General features: G+C 34.5%; 2 protein-coding genes and 1 long non-coding RNA gene across 3 annotated transcripts; 1 reads left to right on the top strand and 2 right to left on the bottom strand.

The window, feature by feature from the left end:
- The first annotated feature begins 2,209 nt into the window (after positions 1-2,209).
- LOC127710150 (DCN1-like protein 3) lies at positions 2,210-8,132 on the top strand. Its single transcript, XM_052215886.1, has 2 exons — positions 2,210-2,370; positions 6,302-8,132. Exon 2 carries the CDS (start codon positions 6,334-6,336, stop codon positions 7,210-7,212), a length of 879 nt encoding a protein of 292 aa, XP_052071846.1. The 5' UTR covers positions 2,210-2,370; positions 6,302-6,333; the 3' UTR covers positions 7,213-8,132.
- An 8,853-nt stretch (positions 8,133-16,985) lies between these two features.
- On the bottom strand, positions 16,986-18,027 carry LOC127707504 (uncharacterized). Its single transcript, XR_007984943.1, has 2 exons — positions 17,762-18,027; positions 16,986-17,436 (listed from the first exon to the last, which is right to left on the bottom strand). It is a non-coding gene; the product is annotated as an uncharacterized LOC127707504 (long non-coding RNA).
- Positions 18,028-18,458: 431 nt separating this feature from the next.
- On the bottom strand, positions 18,459-20,720 carry LOC127708187 (salivary glue protein Sgs-3-like). The gene is made up of 2 exons (XM_052213036.1): positions 20,714-20,720; positions 18,459-19,276 (listed from the first exon to the last, which is right to left on the bottom strand). The coding sequence occupies exons 1-2, from the start codon at positions 20,718-20,720 to the stop codon at positions 18,459-18,461; spliced, it is 825 nt and encodes a 274-aa protein (XP_052068996.1).
- Between the last annotated feature and the right edge of the window lie 749 nt (positions 20,721-21,469).

The raw sequence follows: 21,469 nt of genomic DNA on the forward strand, positions 1-21,469 counted from the left end.
ATATTAAGAAATCATTTTCTAATATTAGAAATTCATTTTCTAATATTAGAAATTCATTTTCTAATATTAAGAAATAGTGTTTTTCTTTTTTGATATTAGAAAATGATTTTTTAATATTAAAAAATGTGATTTTTTAATATTGAAAAATGATTTTTTAATATTGAAAAATGATTTTCTAATATAAGAAAATGATTTTCTAATATTAGAAAATAGCTCTTTTTGTCCACTTTGGCTTGCCATACTTACGAGGGTCGTAATGGGGATACCTTCATGACGAATAACGGTAAAAAAATCTTGCCAAATGACGTTAACGGTAATTTTTGGTGCATGACGATAAAATGTACTTTCTTTAAGACGATAAAAATTCGACTGATTTTGATGAATCACGTTAAATTTTTTCCAAAAATAACGGTAAGGGGACGACCATTTGATATTCTGGGGGGGGGGGGGGGGGGGGGGGCAGGAGGATTTTGAAAATAAATAACTCAGCCTTGATAATCACAAAAATAAATGGTTTGTTCAGTGGTAGTTTGAAAATAAATTACCTGACTTGCAATGTATTGAAAATAAATAACTAAGCAGGTCTAATCAAAAGTATGAGATGGCACCAGATTCTTCATAAATTCATCTTTTTTCCAAAAAAAAAATCGGGAAACACTTCCCATATCTTTTAATAATAAAAATATAAATATTATTTAAATATACTTGAAATGTCAGAAAATTGGTTTCATTTAACTTGAGGTTAATTGTCTCAGGAACACTTACTTCACTTTTATTAAATCAGGGCCGTAACTTCATTGAGACAAATGCCTCATGTAGGAAATTTCAAAACCAAACGCTTGTCTCCATATCAAATTGTGTTCACCGTGAGTGCCTTGCAAGAAGCAAGTTCTGTTCTCCCTCAGATGTAGCCCCTGATTTTTCGGGATCAATGTTTCTTATTTATTTGTCTTTTGTTCATTGATTGCCCTTCTGTATTCTGTTAGTGTTGCATTCATTTTGTAATTTAGTAATTTTATTATTAACTTGATCATGAGTTTAAAAAAACACAGCAGCCACAGACTTAACTATGTGAATTACATTTTTGCTTTATCATGCATATTTGTCTTTTGATGTTGTTCCTAGAAACTTAAGTCTTACACTGAATCTATAACGTGATTTTGCTTTGAGACCAAAATATTGTCATAAAATTATTAAAACAGAACTTGCATTTTCAGTTGAAGAAAGGTTCTGGGGAACACCCAGAAGGCATGATTTTGCATCATTTGTTCTATAGCTTCTTGGGCCTTCAGCGGTTCAAAAACCCTTTAAAAAAAATTAAGCCTCGCTCCGCTCGGCAAAACATGTTTGCAAATACTTTTAAAAGAGCTTTAGTTACAACCAAACTTTAATACTGTGTATGTATGCAATACATGTATATGCATTGGGGAATATAGAAGATTCATTTCTGCAGAGGTTAATAATTAATTCTGATTAAATGGTACATAATGACTTGACTATACATGAATTATTTATAATAAACAAATTATTTAAAAATTGTATGTTTTCGAATATTATAAATATAGTTGTGAAAATAAATAATCAGTCCCTTGCTTTAATGAAAATGAAAAATCTTGCTTCAATAGTGCAGAAAATAGATAATCTGTCCTCTTAGTTTACAAAAATAAATAACCGATCCAAAACAAATCCTCCTGCCCCCCCCCCCCCCCCCCCCCCCCCCCCCCACCCCAGAATATCAAATGGTCGTCCCCTAACGATAATTAATTGAGACCTCTGACGAATCACGATAAGGATATTTTTGACGAGTCACGGTAAAATTTTAACCAATTTGACGCTAACGGTAGCCGAAAATTACCGTTTGACGCCTGACGGAAAATGGCATTCCTACCCTCTACTTACCACTGGGACTACTATACAAACCACAAACAAGACTAGTGTAATAGATCATAATAGTCCCAGCTTACCAGTAGATATTGGAATGCTGATTTCTACTGGATTTGTATTAGTTTTAAATTAGAATACAATTTCTACTGGTAGATAGGAATTTCGATTTGAACTAGGATTCTGGATCCTACTGGATTCTACTGTATAGAATAGAATAGAATAGAATAGAATAGAATATATCAATCTAGAATTGGTCACAAAAATTAAATTTCCCGCGGTTAAATCCAAGAAGTTATGCACATATTCTGATGACGTACATCACACATCGACAGGAAGTCCACCATTTGTTATTCTTTCTCTCTGACAATCAGCATGAAATCGACAGATTCTGGCGAAAGAAACACGGATAGATATATTTGTTGTATGCAGGGATAAAGAAAATACCCGAGTGATGTCTTTCAAGACGACAAACTGCCAGAAATTTCGGTGATTCACCAAATTTTATAATTTTATAGCACAAATGCATTACCTTGTTTTTGTTTTATCGACCTATTCACTGTGCATGTTATCGATCGCACAGTTCCTATTCAGTTGTCATAATCACGCTTCTAACTATATTAATAATTGATGACATAAAAACTTTATCCTTCCAACCTCGGCGTCATTTAAAAAAAGAATCGACAGAGAAGATTGGATGACCCTACACAAAGAAAGTCTGTATTTAGACAAAGAACATCTCATTGGTGACTGTTGATCTTTGCTTGAACTATCATAATAAAAATCGCCTTAGGGTTGGAAAAAGGGGGGGGGGCACAGGCACTTTGCTTCTATCTTTGGGAAGGAAGACTATCAATATGTAATTACCTGTGGTGAGGGGGTAAACAAAAATTACAGAGAAAAATTATTCTTGAATTCAATATCGCCTATTATGTTTCAACTTACTAAAAACAGTGTGATTTAGTGTATTTTGACGGTTATGAAGTATTGCATGCCCCCCTTTTGTTAATTTTCCGCTATGGAAAATTGAGCCCCACCCCCCATTGTATGGTTAACATTCTACAATACATTCATTGTGACATTGTATCAAAAGATATAGGGTTCAAATTACAATGGGATAAAATTGACACCTGGGTAAGTTTTCCCCGCCCTCAATTTAGTCTACTGAAATGGTCGCCTGGGCGACTTTAAAGGCTAATTGGCGACCAAAAATTCATAACTGGTCGCCATTTGGGCTATTAGAATATTGAAAATCTGGCGACCGTAAATTTTCAGAAATTTTGCTCTGATCAGAGTCGGGTTTTAAAACATCCTCTGAGTGCTTGACAATAACACAAATTTATACTGTATTTCAAGCGCCTTTTAGATTTAAGTCCGATGAGATTTTTTCTAGACTGAGGCTTCGGACTACTGCTAAACGTTGCAGATTGTTATAAAACATGTACAATGAAATAAAATTAAATAAATCATGTGGTTATTTTAGTTGATTTATACAAACTATTTTCTACACTCGATAGCATAAAAACACAGAACAAAAACTTAATACTTTAATTTCACAAGGGTTGTTTAGCTAGAAAAAAAATGTAGGCAACTCGAAATTATTTCCTGGCCACTAAATTTTCATGTCTGGTGGCCAGTTGGCAACTTCATTTCAGATGCTACTTTGAGGGCTGTTTCCAAATGGTAGTATTAATTTGTTACCTTTTTGGTCTATTTTCCATATGGTATTTTGATCTTTGGACACTTCCCAGGGTGTCAAAGTACCATACATGTATGACTCCCATCAAAATAGTTCAGCTAACTCCAATATATGTCAGTTCCATGGCATAGTGGGTGAATGCCGCCCCTTTCAATGAAAAAATATATAATTCTTTGGCACGAACTCCCCCACCCCCCCTCCAAAAAAAAAGAAAAATTAGCGCGATTGGCTACACTTTGAGGGCACTCTTTACATGGATATAAAAGCACTGTTATGGATAGGGATTTAATCGAAATATACCATTGTTTCATATTTTTTGGTAATAAATAACTATATATATATATATATAAGTCATGTAAGTGAATTAATTTAATTCTGTTTCTAATAAAAGTATGACTTCTAGACTCAGCTAATAGAATCTTGTTAGTGCAACTGCCTCATTTCAATCAATAACTCCAGTTATAAACTTTAATACTTAATCACTGAGGCTGATTGTCTAAGGATATGTTGTGAAAGTGGACTCCTATAATGGTTTACTTTTACAAATTGTGACTTGGATGGAGAGTGGTCTCATTGGCACTCATACATGTACCACATCTTCTTATATCTATTTGCATGACCAAGATCATTTGCATTGCTTTTTAGCTGCACATAAGAATTAGTGCCAAATACCTTTTCGGATCTCACATGTTTATACCAATCAAAGGTACATGTACCTTGGCTTATAACAGTACAGTAATGTTCTTCCCGTGCATCATAAAATTATAACTCGAACATTCTCCTGGTTCCCTTTTGAATTGTCTACATTTTAAATTCGTAGAGGTACAAATCGATGTATATAAAAATAAGGAGATGTGGTATGGTTGCCAATGAGACAACTATCCACCAAAGTTCAAATGAAGTGGATGTAAAAATATGAAACAATTCAATTGAGAAAACTATTGGCCTAATTTATAACAAAACAATTTACAAAAATACAAATTTGACTGTTGACAGACATGAACCAAAGACAACCACTGAACTACAGGCTCCTGACTTTGGACAGGCACATAAAGAATTTGGAGGGGTTAATCATGTTTGTGAGCGCTCAACCCTCCCCTAACCTGGTACAGTGGTGTTACAGCACAACATAAGAACAAAATATTAAATTCAGTTGAAAAGGGCTTACATCAAATATTAGATTAATACAAAGCAGAAAAACATCAAACAAAAAAACACCGGACGTGGCAGGGTACATGTATTTATACATTCCTAACAACAAAAAAGACACAGTACAGATCTGAGAGTACATTTGTACTTGCAGTTACTGACAGCTAGTTCAAAGCCAATAACAACTAATAAAAAAAATTATGTATCTAAGACTAAAATATCAATCAGTACACATCCAACATCCAATGATTTAGTGTAAAGATGTCATTAACAGTCCAATTTTGAACGAGTTACCCTAATCATTTATGTTAACTGTACTCTACACTATAAATGATATTTAACAACAATTTTCATAACAATATCAGGAAAATAAATATACATGTATATACGAAGAAATTTTAAAGATTGATCACTGAGAAGAAGAAAAAATCTTTCATTGCAAATTTTGTCACTTTCACAGTTTGAGCTGGTAAATCTTCTAGTCAGATGATATCTTGTCAACTTCATGCCTGTACCTAACCATGCTAACTTTGAAGTACATTTGTACGACTAGTCAGATGGTCCCCTGTCATGCCTGTACCAAAGTTTGAATTACCACTAGTTAGATGGCCGCCTGTCATGCCTGTACCAAACATTGAAGTCCCACTAGTCAGATGGTCCCCTGTCAAGCCTGTACCAAACATTGAAGTCCCACTAGTCAGATGGTCCCCTGTCATGCCTGTACCAAACTTTGAAGTCCCACTAGCTATCGTCAGGTCCCCTGTCATGCCTGTACCAAACATTGAAGTCCCACTAGTCAGATGGTCCCCTGTTATGCCTGTACCAGACTTTGAAGTCCCACTAGGTATCGTCAGATGGTCCCCTGTCATGCCTGTACCAAACATTGAAGTCCCACTAGTCAGATCATCCCCTGTCATGCCTGTACCAAACATTGAAGTCCCACTAGTCGGATGGTCCCCTGTCATGCCTGTACCAGACTTTGAAATCCCACTAGCTATCATCAGATGGTCCCCTGTCATGCCTGTACCAAACATTGAAGTCCTACTAGTCAGATGGTCCCATGTCATGCCTGTATCAAACTTTGAAGTCTCACTAGTCAGATCGTCCCCTGTCATGCCTGTACAAAACATTGAAGTCCCACTAGTCAGATCGTCCCGTGTCATGCCTGTACCAAACTTTGAAGTCCCAACAGTCAGATGGTCCCCTGTCATGCCTGTACCAAACTTTGAAGTCCCAACAGTCAGATAGTCCCATGTCATGTCTGTCATGTCTGTACTTAACTATTATATATGAAGTTGACATTCTAGTTCATATTTTTTGTCATTAGCCCTACACACACATGTTGTTTAAATGATTGATATAGCATATTTATATATATATACCTAATTAAGCATTGTTAAGTATGCAATATGCAATTATCCCATATATCATGTATATAGAACAAAATTAGTCATTTTTCATGTTAATAGTTATTTAACCTGGGAATAGTATATTATCAATCTGAGGTAATTAGGCCTGAGCTAAACATGCGTTACAAAACATTGTTTGATTTGTTCTTTTTTGTTATTGTAGGTATTTAGTTTGTTTTGGAGATATCTTTTCCAATGGGCAAGTGTCAATCATGTTGTGAACCACCAGGGTCATCAACTGAGACCAGATTTACAAGTACACAAAGGTCAGATTACAGACCAGCTCAGCATATTATTTCAAAAGATCTTGAAAGAGGTACGGGTGATCAAGGTTTTACATCCATGTCAACAGGAAAATCAGCCATTGCGTCGGACAAAAAAATGTTCACGCCATACCCAAAACTGCCACCTATTAAAAAGCATAGCAATGGGGAGGGTAAGAGACTGTCATTTATTTCGCGTGATGTGTCAGAGAGTAAAATTTTGGCTATGTTTGAACAATACAGAGATGTGGGGGAAGAAGCAATTTTAGCTGAAGGAATTGAAAAGTTTTGCTCAGATCTACAAGTAAATCCAGATGAATTTATTGTACTAGTTTTAGCATGGAAATTTAACGCAGAAACAATGTGCAAATTTACAAAAGAAGAATTCGTTACGGGGTGTAAAGTATTGAAAGTGGATTCAATTAAAGGAATTCAGTCAAAATTTACAGATCTCTTGAATGAAGTGAAAAACAAACAAAGTTTCAAAGAGTTTTACAAATGGACTTATAAATTTGGTCTTGAAATTGAAACGGGACAAAGAACACTCCCAAGTGATATGGCCATGGGCCTTTGGAAACTAATCTTTTCTCAGAACCAACCACCAGTTATAGAACAATGGATAGAGTTTTTAGAAGAACACCCTAGTATAAGAGGAATTCCCCGTGACACTTGGGATATGTTCCTGAATTTTGTTGAGCAAGTTGGAGACGATTTAAGTACTTACGATGATACGGAGGCTTGGCCTTCTTTATTTGATGATTTTGTTGAGTATCAGAATGACAAACAGAATCAAAATGTCAAATCATTTTAGTGCCATTATTTAGGCCAAAAGAAATATATATGTTATATATCTGTTTAGATTTACAATTTTTTTTTAAGTATTTATAGATTATCGTTGATCATCTCAACGAGATTGATTTTCTCGCTTGAGCCGGTACAGCGAAAGCGAGAAAACCAATCGAGTTGAGATGACCAATGATAATCTGTTTATCGCTATTTTACCTATGACGACGTTGTCAATTTCATTAGCAACAGCACGTGCCCCCTTAGTTTCTAGCGATAATTTTCATATCACTCGACTCCACTGAGAAAGAAAATTATCAGTCAGTAAGATCAAAGGAAATTTTCGTAAAATAGCGATAAGAGAAGATATCTGGTAAAATGATTTGTTTAAAATAATTTCTATCTTTATTAAATGATGAAAATTTCACCATCAGATCTGGACCACCATTTGATTTTTGTGAATAGGATTATATTAGGATGTATACAATGGTACATGTATATGAACATTTTACAGCCAAATTGTGTTTTTTATGCCTTTGGTGTTTAACAAGTTGTTCAGTATGAAGACGTCTACTGAATATATATATATATATATACATTGTAAATTGATTATCTAGAAACAAATTCTGTAAACAACTAAAATTTAACAATACAATACATGTATACTGTACTTAAATTAAGAAAAAACCTATAAAATTTGAAAGATTAATAACTAAATCCAGGTTTACCATGTTTACCTGGAGTAAATCTAAACAGATATATATGTATATTATTCTTGGCCTTTTGCATTTTCTAAGAAGCAGATATTGTGGTATTCAGATGCATTGTTAGAAATATATTGAAAAAGGCTGAGAATCTAGAAGTACATTTATAAAAGGTTACATAGAAAAGGAATGGTAGGTCTTTTCAAAAAGGGGGAGTGGTTTACTGAAAACTATCCCCTAAAAGGGTGGGTCGGTGGGATGTAGTCCAAAATCAGATAGATGTACTAAAACACCACAAATTTACGGCTATAAAAAGGGGGGCTAGTCCCTTTCACTGTGCCTTTGGCCTCATTTTAAGAATGGCAGACAGTTAATGGCTGTGTGGCATTTAACCTGTTTTACATGTTTTATGGACCCAAACTACTAACTTGACAACACTACACACAACATGCAGGCATGATCTAAATCGTTCTTAGTCATGTCATTAGTGTTGATATTTCACTATGAATGCTGATGAGCATGCTAATTGATTTCCTCTAAAATACCTCTCTGTTCATTCAATAGATTTACAACAAAGTCTAAAGTCAGACCAGCAATTACCTTGTCTCACTGTGATCAACTCAACATCAGTAAGGGTCTAAAGTTAGACCAGCAATTACCTTGTCTCACTGTGATCAACTCAACATCAGTAAGGGTCTAAAGTTAGACCAGCAATTACCTTGTCTCACTGTGATTAACTCAACATCAGTAAGGGTGATTTTAATATAAATAACTTTTAAAAATGAGTATTTATCTTGTTTAGAATTAGACTGTGATCGCTGTCCAGTGTTGTGAAAGTTATTCCCTTTTCAAAAACCTAAATATTTTTTTGTTATGAAGGACATTTTCTCCTGCACAGAATGTATGCCTCTAGCATGTCTAGTGGTCTCACAAGAAGGGTTCTATTGTAATTTTGTCTTTTATGATAGGAACTATTTTAACAATGCATAGAGTACTCACAATGTATATTTCTTAGAAGTTTGCATCACTGTTTTCTTAGAAAACCTTTAATGTGTGTGTATTCTAGTCAGAGTTCAGAAAGTGATAAATGTAAGATTGTTGTCTGTTATGATTGAACTTTAATAATTTGGTTGTTGGTCATACCTTTTTAAACCTAAAAACCTTATATGTAATACATGTGTACCTTGTTTAACAGGAAAGCAATTGGAAAACATGGTCAATGAGCTGAAGTGTACATGTATATGGAATCAGTTTTTTAATTCAAAATTATAAAAACAATATTTTAATGGAAAAAAATAAAAATTTAACCTGATATGGTCCCATTAATGTGCTGAAAAAGTCTATTTTATATACATGTTCATCATTATACTAACATGAACTAAGGATATAAAATTGAAAAATGTAGATTAAAAAAGGATAAAATTAGTCAATCACTCTCCCTCATACATTGTGTCATATCAAAGTTTTTTTTTTTTCAAGAAATGTTCTTTCCTAGTTGTAATTAAATTTATTGAATAACATTATAAATGTAAAGGGCAAGACAATAGAATTAAGGGTAAGTGAAAATATTATTATAAGCTTAAATGCCAAGAAATGGCCAATCTGTCTGTTATTGTAAACTTAAATGCCAAGAAATGGCCAATCTGTCTATTATTGTAAACTTAAACCAAGAAATGGCCAATCTGTCTGTTATTGTAAGCTTAAATGCCAAGACATGGCCAATCTGCCTGTTATTTAAACAATTCCTTCCTTACACAGGATGTATATAGAATTCAAGTATTTGCTGCTTACACATGTATGACACAGACATGACATTCAATCAGACAAAATGTACAATAGTTTTTCTGGAGTTATCTTTCTTTAACCATGTATTTTCTTTCAAAATGTAACACCTTGTGGGAACTAAGTTCTATGGACCCAGTTCAATTAATCTATGTCATGATGAATTTTATGTTTAAAATTATAATAACATCTTTGAATTATAAACCTCCGCTGAATAAAACTAATCAGTTTGTTTGAAGAATGTAAAACATGTCAAATACGCAAACAGAGCTCTAACAGTTTTTGTCTCATCCTGTTACGATTGCCAGGGAATCAAAAAGGCATGCTGTTTCGGTGGCATTGTTGTCAATAATTGTTAAAATTTGTGATTAGGTTACCATGGTTACATTCATGCCAGACATATATCTGTGTAAACAGTTAATGATTTTAATTTATGGATCAGAACTTTTAAGAAATTCTGATACCTTGTACTGGAAGTATGTTGGTTGTTTTTTATCCATTTTAGAATTTTAAGAACTAAGATCTAGAGATTTGACAGTGAAATGATTTTTTGTTATATATGTATTGTCATAAATCTAATTGTTAAATGTATTTTAAATACATTACATGCATCATTAAGACATCTACACAAATACATTGTAAGCATGTGTCATTTGTCAGTCTACATATGCATGGTCATGTCATAATTCCATTGTAGATATTACACAATTAGTTTTTCTCAACACTTTAATTTTTCTCAACATTTGCTTTTTACAAAATTTCTTATAAACATGATAAACAGTTTAAACAAAACATTGAAAGTACACCATCTGACAAATGTCTGATTAAAGATCACTGCAGGGTATACACTATATAGACAGGGATACAGTCTGGGCCAAAAATAAAATTACAATTGTTTGATGTTGCCTACAGACCCACCTAAAAAATAAGCGAGACATAGGTATGCTGTTTTCCGGCGGCGACAGCGGCGTCAACAATAAATTAGTTTGTGATTAGGTCTAGTTCATGGTGAACCACTAGACTAGTGGTAGGTCAATGATATTTGGTATGCAGTTGTATAAGCATCAGCACATCTCATTTCCATGGAGAATATTTGGCCCGGCCCCCTCAGTCATGGTCTATTTACTTTGAAACTTTTGCTTAGTTTACATGTATTAGTTTGTGATGAGATCAGTTTAAGATGAACTGCTAATATTAAGTCAATGATATTTGGTGTGCAGATTTATTGGCATTTGCAAGTATCGTTTCCATGGAGATTATATAGCCCCACCCCTGATCATGGTTCATTGACTTTGAAACTTTTACATAGTTTACAAGTTACTGTTTGTGTTTATAAGGTTTGTTTAAAGGGAACAACTTATAATAAGTCAATGGTATTTGGTATGCAGTTGTATTAGCATTGGCACATCTCATTCCATGGAGATTGTTTAGCCATGTACCTTCAGTCATGGTTCATCAACTTTGAATATTTGCATAACTTGCACGTTAAAGTATTGCTGTTTTAATTTCAACATTTGCATTATCAAAATAACAAAAAGGCGAGACATATGTCTGTGATAACAGTTTATTTAAAAAATATTTTTGTGCTGGAACATCGTTTTCTTGTCTAAAACATGTAACTTGTGTTGTTGACCAAAAAAAAATAAAATACATTTGTACCTACTGTACATGTATCTTCTTAGATATAAGAAGATGTGATATAAGTGCCAATGAGACAACTCTCCATCCAAGTGACAATTTGTAAAAGTAAACCATTATAGGTCAAAGTACGGTTTTCAACACGGAGCCTTGGCTCACACCGAACATCAAGCTATAAAGGGCCCCAAAAATGAATAGTGTAAAACCATTCAAACAGGAAAACCAACAATATCTAATCTATATAAAAAAAGTGAAACACTTATGAACCACATCAACAAACGACAACCACTGAACGTCAGGTTCCCCAACACTTCCTGTATAAGGCACTGGTAGGCAACATCAAACAAAGAATTTGTTAAGTGTGGCCCTGTACTACCTACATGTGTAGGTGATTTTTTATATTTTTCAAAAAATTCTAAATTCGAAACAGAGTATGTAATTGGAAAATGCTTTATTTTTAAGGACTCTCTAGAAACTACTTTCCAAAAGCCCAAACCTTTTAAAAAAATTAATACAATTGAATACCAATTATCTCCCTTGTTGGGAAGTATACTGGTAACAATATTTATACTGGTTTGCTGCAGTGGAGAGCAGTGGTGAGAAGCAAATAGAAAACAATGTGTTACTATAATTTACAAACCTTACTAGCTTTATGATCGAGTTTAATTACAAGAAGGTTAAAATCAACAGGGATTAAAATTCACTAATTCTTGACTCTTCATTGAGCTTCTTCTGGGGAAGTTCTGCCCCAGATTAGATCTACTTTCAGACAAGGGAAATAACCTGCTTCAAATTATAATTTCAGAGAAATAGTAATGAATCCTGAAATGAGTTTCTGGAAAGGGCTACAGACAGTAGGAAACTTGTGGTCAAAAAGTTTGCTTTAAAGATGAACTTTCACTGGTGTTTTCATCCCAAAAGCTGTTAAAAATCTAAAATTTATTTGAAATACATAAATATATGAATGTCACACACTTACAATGTACTACATTTGTACTACAGTTTCTTGAAATAATAATTTTTTTTTTTGATTTGTAAAGAATTTGATTATTTTATTTCATTTAAAATAGTTACAAGGTAACAATCAAAAGGATGATCATGACAAAATTGATCTAATTTGAGAAAAATGAAGTGTTGCTGTGGCCATGACAAATAATTTTTGAGATTTTCATAGATTTTTTTTAGTTTTAAATGTTTGCTGGTGAAGAAATGGAAATCTAGAAATTTATTTTACCTGGCCCTAAATTTGAAAATGTGATTTTATGTAAATTTTAATGTGTTTACAATTAACATATAATTGTATAATGTTATTGACTGTTTTGTTGTCCATTTGTCATGTTATACATGATTGTTTATTTGTTCTCATTTTAATTCATTGAATTGTTAATTCACATTATTAACCAGTATCCCCTTATAGAAACTTAGACTGCACTGGTCAATTTAGTTTGTTGGTCTTCTGAATGTGTAACACAAAAAAAATTATTGTAGGTGTTAGTGGATACATGTAGCATAACTTTTTTTCATAGAAAAAGAAAGAAATCAAAAGAAAAGAATGTGGTATTGATATTTTTCACAAAGAAACATAACATGAAACTACAAACATGACAAATGTATTAGGTACATAAAAAAAAAAACTATTTCACCTAATTCTAGCAGCAAATTTTAGCTATGAAAAGTTTATAAAAACTTCAAATATTTGTTGTATGTTTTGAATATTTTAACTATCTGGAATATATAATTATTATGATAAACAGATTTTTATGGGTAGAATTTATACATAATCTATTCAGGTTGTCCAACATTAAAAGTGAAAGATGTTTTTCATGGATGTAGTTTAGTCCACTTTCACATGTTACTTGTATGTATATGCCATGGACTTAAACTGTGGAAAAAACTTTCTTAATGGGTACTTATTTTCTTGCTTCATGAAGACACTGTTTTGTTGTTAGGCTCATGGTTAAAGGCTGTACAGTGACCTATAGTTGTTAACTTCTATGTCATTTGGTCTCAGGTCGAGAGTTGTCTTATTGGCAATCATACCACATCTTCTCTAATTTTTGTACAGCTAACCAAAATTGGTAAAAAAAGTTGAATGAGAATATAGGAATCTATTGATGGCCTTAGAATATTTTGTGCTGATATTTAACCTTTATTCAGCATCAGTTGTGAAAGGGTGTTGAATATGTTATTGACATAAACATTTCATATTTTGCTGTCATCCAGTTCATTGATCATGGGTTGTTGATTGTATATTACAAGAAAGTGACTTAAATTAATCATGTTAGATATAGTAAGTACTATGCTTTTTTCATATTTTATTTCATGCAAGCAATTTGTGATATTTCATTTGAGTCATTAAACAGTCATTCATTGTGATTCACTGCATACATGTAAAATTTGTTGCCATGATTACCTACATGTACAATTGCACTTACATTAGGGAACTGTTGTATTATTAAAGAAAACATAAATTTGGAAACATAACCAAACAAGAATCTGTGTCTATCTGTTTCCACAGCCACTATATATATTTCTATTTTTCGTGAACCAATAAATCAATCGAGGTCAAAACCCTTATTTGGCATATATTTTTTTTTTAAATATGTAATGTCATCATGATCATGTACATAGATATTTTCATCTTTTCTTTAAAACCAGTCTATTGCTGGAAAAAACAAATATAAAAGGGTGTGTATGGGGATGTCTTCATATCTGTATTCTTTAATTTTTTCAGCCATTTTTCACTTTTCAATATTTTTTGGTCTCTTTTTCTCTATTTTCTGTACTTCAGCACCCCATTTTTCTCTTTTTTAACTCATTTCTCTATTCCTTTGTAGTCCCTATTCTCTCCTCTTGTCTGTAAACTCCATCCAGAACCTCATATTTACCAAATTGATACAAACTATCTTTGGAGAAATGCAAGAAAAACAACTCTAGTAATTTTTTTCAAATAGGCTTTAAGATGGCACGGTAGTATTTCCTGGCACATATGGATAATGATAGCCTTTTTAGAATTTTCACCACTTTCCAACACTGCCCCATATTATACATACGCAGTTAACTGAAGTACTTTCATTATAATATTCAAAAATTAATTTGAATATGTATGATGACCGTTTACTTTTTTTGTTATCTTTATAAACCTAAAGCAACTAGGTGTTTTCGGTCTTTTATCATGCAGTGAATATAAAATTAAAAAAAAAATGTATTTTTTGTCCAATCATACTGTTCAGATACATTGACTTAAGTAGGGTTCACAAAAGAGCAACCTTAATTCCGGAATGTTAATACTACAGTGCCACCTTTAACTGTTATGTTAATGTAGTCTATAGTAAATTTTAATGTTCAGTATAAAACTTTGCATAATAAAATAAGTTGCAATGATCATTACTCTAGACATATGTCAATCTTCATACTAGGATTATACATGCTACTAATATTGTGCAATTGATTTTTGTTCTTTAAAGAGCAAAATCTATTTGTTAATTGTTTATTTGTATTTAAACATGTGAAACATTTAGATTTTTGTCAGTGTTTGATGTTCTTGTTTTGTTTTTGAAGTAAAAAGTTGTGTATTGTTTTAACTCTATAAAATGGGCAAAAATACAGAAACTATTTTTTTTAAAAGTGAGTGTGCTTTTAACATTGACACATGTGGTACAAGTAGTAGATCAGTTTTCAGATAAAAAAATTAAAACTGTCATTTCTAAACCTCAATTTGTTTCATTTCTTGACTAAAGAGTAAACAGCAGAATTGTTTATGTCGGAAACACCATTGGGTCTCTCCTAATGAGTAAGTTTTATATTTGTTAAATACAGTCATGATAATATTAATTTTATCAAACATAAACTACCCCTGGTGGTTTATATCAGGAAATTTTGTGTGTGTCTACTTTTCTCTATCACCACCATGATAAAATCAATATTGCTAAAATTGACATTAAATACCAACAATCAATCAAATCAATCAATCCATACATTTCCTTTTACTAAACAGTCACAATATTTAATGCTCTAGGAAGTTTATCTACAATGATGGTTGAACTGTCAACTGTGTGGTTCTGAAACCACCCGTGTGCTGAGATGTGTATGATTGTCTGAAACCAACTGTGTGTCGAGATGTGTATGACTGTCTGAAACCACCAGTGTGTCGAGATGTGTATGACTGTCTGAAACCACCCGTGTGTCGAGATGTGTATGACTGTCTGAAACCACCCGTGTGTCGAGATGTGTATGACTGAAACCACCTGTGTGTCGAGATGAGTATGACTGTCTGAAACCACCCGTGTGTCAAGATGAGTATGACTGTCTGAAACCACCCGTGTGTCGAGATGTGTATAGATATAAGAAGATGTGGTATGAGTGCCAATGAGACAACTCTCCATCCAAGTCAAAATTTATAAAAGTAAACCATTATAGGTCACAGTACGGTCTTCAACACGGAGCTTTGGCTCACACCGAACAGTAAGCTATAAAGGGCCCCAAAAAAATAACGTGTAAAACCATTCAAACGGGAAAACCAACGGTCTAATCTATATAAAAAACGAGAAACGAGAAACACTTTTGAACCACATCAACAAACGACAACTACTGAACATCAGATTCCTGACTTAGGACAGGTGCAAACAAATGCAGCGGGTTTAAACGTTTTAATGGTACCAAACCTTCACCCTTTTTCTGAAACAATAGTGTAACATCACAACATAGAAAGACACACTATTAAATATCAACTGAAATAGCTTAACTCAATCAAAGGACATATTAACACCAATGAACATACACTGAACAAATAAATTTGACCTATGACACAATGTTAATACAAAATAAATAAACTAAGGGAAGAATAATAAAAGTAACATGTTATATCGGTAAGAAATGTAAAACAATTAAAGAAAAACAATATGCTCGAACAAAAATACCATCCATATGCAATAACTTTAAACACAGGTAAATGAAAATAATTTTGTTGTTAGGTATACGTGTACAGTACCAATAGAGAAAGGAAATATTTTTACAAAATAAATAATTTTGATGTTCATAGTACGAAGTGAAAATTTAGAGTTATACCAAACACTTATCAAAGCTGGTATATAGACCAGATATAACCCTGAATAACATTAAATAACAAAAAAGCAATACAATTAGTATCAGCAGGTCAAATAAACAAGAAAGTACGATTTGAGAGTACTCGTAGTTACTGACAGCTAGTTAAAAGCCAAAACAATAATAAAAAATCATGCATCAGAGACTGTCTGAAACCACCTGTGTGTCGAGATGTGTATGACTGTCTGAAACCACCCGTGTGTCGAGATGTGTATGACTGTCTGAAACCACCCGTGTGTCGAGATGTTTATGATTGTCTGAAACCACCCATGTGTCGAGATATGTATGATTGTCTGAAACCACATGTGTGTCGAGATGTGTATGATTATCTGAAACCACCCGTGTGTCGAGATGTGTATGATTGAGAAGGATTGCCAGTTTTCCTGCCTAATGTTGGTGGTTCTCCCTGGGTACTCCCATACTTGCCAACCTCTGACAATGAGAAATCATGTCATGACATGACATGACATGTCAAAAAGCGTGTGAAAACGCGTGACGTAGATGCGGACTTTTTAATATGAACAATGTTCATAATTTCACATTATATGCAAATTTGTTAATATAAAAAACAATATTCAACTGTAAACTTTTATTGTTTTCAACAGTGGTCTGTTTTGCTGCTTTTAAAGCAACACCACTAGGCACATAGTCTAAACACCTGCTGGTTTGGATACATTTACTTGATAAAAAGGCACTCAGTATATCATTGTCGAGTTCTGATCAGAATTCAGTGTAAATTTCTTTATAATTGAAAAATGATCTCTCACAGTCAGAATTGATATTTGGCTGAACTAAAATTGCTTCATGAAGCTTTGAAAGAGTGTCATAATGTTTTTTTTGCCATCTAAAATGTCATCTATGATCTCTACCATTGCTCCCGACAAACTATACAATATATGTTGCTATTGCCTGGTCAAAACTGGGTAGTTCATCAGAAGACAGCTAATACTATGAGAACTGATCCAACAGTTCCGTGATATTTCCATCCCCTATGGCCTGTGGAAATCTGTTGGCTACATTTGAAACTGAAAAAGAAAAATATTTTGTAATTGTTAAATGCTTAATCAAATAGCTATGTATTTTAGTTCTCCTCTCATATGTATTGTTATGATTGCAACATAGAGTGCACAATGCGTTACTTATCCCTCGATGATATAAACTCGAACTCCCAAATATAATTTATAAATCTTGAAATTATCTTGGTACGTACACATCGTTTTCGCTTAGAAATCGGCTCTTTAGACGACGGTACAGGTCCTGAAAGCGACCTCTTTCTGAGGACATTTCCCCTAAGTGAATTTGAAAGAAAGATAGTCCCGAAATCGTAAATACTAATCACAAACTACTTACCTTAAGAGCTTTTGCTGTTCGTCCATATAGAAAAATAAACAATATGGCCACCAAACAATTACTTCGAAATTTCGGTATTTATCGTGTTATAATGAAAAAACCCGAGAATCGCGATATCACTAACAACCAAAAAATCAAAACAACGAAAAAGCGTGTAATTGCGTGTAAAGTGGTGAAAAGCGTGTACACGCCATGTGATAAAATCCTCGCGTGTAAACCGTTGAAAAAGCGTGTATTACACGCGAATATCATGTCAGTTGGCAACTATGGGTACTCCTGGCTTATGCCGGTGGTGCTCTCCAGATACCCCTGCCTATTGTTGGTGGTTCTCTCCTGGTACTCCTACCTAATATTGGTGGTTCTCTCCGGGTACTCCTGCCTAATGTTGGTGATGCTCTCCGGATACTCCTGCCTAATATTGGTGGTGCTCTCCAGGTACTCCTGCCTAATATTGGTGATGCTCTCCGGATACTTCTAATATTGGTGGTTCTCTCCGGGTACTCCTGCCTAATGTTGGTGGTGCTCTCTGGATACTCCTGCCTAATGTTGGTGGTGCTCTCCAGGTACTCCAGCCTAATATTGGTGATGCTCTCCGGATACTTCTAATATTGGTGGTTCTCTCCGGGTACTCATGCATAATGTTGGTGGTGCTCTCCAGATACTTCTAATATTGGTGGTGCTCTCCGGGTACTCCTGCCTAATATTGGTGATGCTCTCCGGATACTTCTAATATTGGTGGTTCTCTCCGGGTACTCCTGTCTAATGTTGGTTGTTCTCTCCACGTACTCCTGCCTAATAATGATGGTGCTCTCCGGGTACTCCTTGCTAATTTTGGTGGTGCTCTCCGGGTACTCCTGCCTAATGTTGGTGATGGTCTCCGGATACTCCTGCCTAATGTTGGTGGTGCTCTCCAGGTACTCCTGCCTAATGTTGGTGGTTCTCTCCACGTACTCCTGCCTAATGTTGGTGGTGCTCTCCGGGTACTCTTTGCTAATTTTGGTGGTGCTCTCCGGGTACTCCTTGCTAATTTTTGTGGTGCTCTCCGGGTACTCCTTGCTAATTTTGGTGGTGCTCTCCGGGTACTCCTGCCTAATGTTGGTGATGCTCTCCGGATACTTCTAATATTGGTGGTTCTCTCCACGTGCTCCTGCCTAATAATGGTGGTTCTCTCCACGTACTCCTGCCTAATAATGGTGGTTCTCTCCGGGTACTCCTTGTCTAATGTTGGTGGTGCTCTCCGGGTACTCCTTACTAATGTTGGTGGTGCTCTCCGGGTACTCCTGGCTAATGTTGGTGCTGCTCTCCGGGTACTTCTGCCTAAAGTTGGTGCTGCTCTCCGGGTACTCCTGCCTAATGTTGGTGCTGCTCTCCGGGTACTCCTGCCTAATGTTGGTGCTGGTCTCCGGGTACTTCTGCCTAATGTTGGTGCAGCTCTCCGGGTACTCCTGCTTAATGTTGGTGGTGCTCTCCGGGTACTCCTGTCTAATGTTAGTGGTTCTCTCCGGATACTCCTGCCTAATGTTGGTGGTGCTCTCCGCGTACTCCTGCATTATGTTGGTGGTGCTCTCCGCATACTCCTGCCTTATGCCGGTGGTGCTCTCCGGGTACTCCTGCTTCCTTCACTTATAAAACTAACCATCATGATATGATCAATGGCGATGAATATGGCAATATAAGCAATAACATAGGATTTTAGTCTTTATCTGTGTTTAGAATTTTGGTACTGCTTCTAATTAAATTGGTGAAGTTCGGCGGGTGACTGCTAACAGTTTCGGTGCAATAACTTATGAGCTGTTCAATCAATGCGTTTCAAATTTAATATATAGTAGATATAAGAAGATGTGGTATTGTGGTATGAGTGCCAATGAGACAACTCTCCATCCAAGTCAAAATTTATAAAAGTAAACCATTATAGATCAAAGTACGGTCTTCAACACGGAGCCTTGGCTCACACCGAACAGCAAGCTATAAAGGACCCCCAAAATTACTAGTGTAAAACCATTCAAACGGGAAAACCAACGGTCTAATCTATATAAAAAACGAGAAACGAGAAACACTTATGAACCACATCAACAAACGACAACTACTGAACAACAGATTCCTGACTTAGGACAGGTGCAAACAATTGCAGCGGGTTTACAAAATGGGGGTCAAGTTCGATATTGGCGATTTTCCAACAAAATGTACCATTCAGGAGTTATGGTCTTTAATATTTTGAAAATGGAACTTTATGATGTTTCCATGCTATTATTTCCCTGTAATGACGAAGTTTACCATTTTTTTTCATTTTTATACGACCGCAAAATGATAATGACGTCGTCCGAAGACATTTGGTTTCCAGACAATAACTTGAGTATTTAAGTAGTGTATAGATATCTATGAAATTGTACCACAAGGTTTCATATCAAAAAAGGAAGGTTAGGATTACTGTGGCGTAGATTGCATTCTGTTATTACCAAGGCAGGGGTCTGGGGTTGCAGCCCCCCCCCCCCCCCCCCAGAAGCTGTTGAGGTTTTGCAATTTGAACAAGAATACTCTATTAAAAATTATAACAGTTCTTTTATTTAATTTCATCATAATAATGTTAATATGCCTTACACTAAGTTATACTATAGATTTATTAGTTGATTACTGGTACCTACATCATTTTCCATCAACTCTCAAATACATTTACCACTATTTCAAAATGAATCCTTTCAGTGAACTCAGATTTTAAATTCGTTGAGAATAAAAGGAGATGGATATGGGGTATACTTAAATGACACAGCATGTCAAACAATACAGCTAAGAAACCATGTCAACTTACGTACAGAATTTAAAAAAAAAAATAGATTTTAGCTAGCGCTTCACAAGTGGACGCAACAGCAAGATTCAAAACGTGCACTCTGCAATGATGATAATATGCTCTTGGTTGGATTTGCTGTATGCAGGTTTTAATACCAGAAACATTACCAGACATTACGCTAGCATCATTTCTTGATAAACTAAGAAATAGACACATGCTACATGTAAAACGCACCACGGCACTTTTATGGGTTGTGTTTCGCCCTAATATTTCTAGGAATGTCTTCAAATTCTTACATGGTTTTCCCATTGTGAAAGTGACAACCGTTGAAGTACTAACGGAAACATTTTCGTTTTTCTGAAGTCTTCATAATAAATGAAAACAGTATTAGGTTGAAGTTTTTATATAGAAACAGACATTTACTATATATGTCGCTGGAATAAACGACTCCTTCAAGTATTTCAAATTCCCTGCTATTGAAAAACTATAAAGTTTTAAAAAGCGAGAATAACACTTTAGAACAACATACAAATCATTATTCTGTGCATATTGATTAATGTATATTTTATTCTAATTGATATCAAAGTCAACGAAACTCTGTACTAATTGGAGTACTACACGTATTAGGAAAATGTCAACACACAACGATGTTTCAATTTTAGACGTAACCGGTTAGATATGAGGATTTGAATGGGGGACTTCAAATATTTATTTTAATCCTTTTTGTTCATAATTTGATTTCCTTTCTTTTATATTTAAGCACCATTTTAAATCTCTATTCTTTTAAGTTTAAAATAATTTCAGGGCATGTTTCTGTATTCTGTAAACCTCACTCAGACCCTCATATTCTAGGAATTATTCTCACACAAAATCAATAATTTACAGGCTCGTGAAATGGATCATCATCTATTCTACTGATTTTG

The sequence above is a fragment of the Mytilus californianus genome, unplaced genomic scaffold (assembly GCF_021869535.1).
Source record: "Mytilus californianus isolate M0D057914Y unplaced genomic scaffold, xbMytCali1.0.p SCAF_7, whole genome shotgun sequence".
NCBI classification, from domain to species: Eukaryota; Metazoa; Mollusca; class Bivalvia; order Mytilida; family Mytilidae; genus Mytilus; species Mytilus californianus.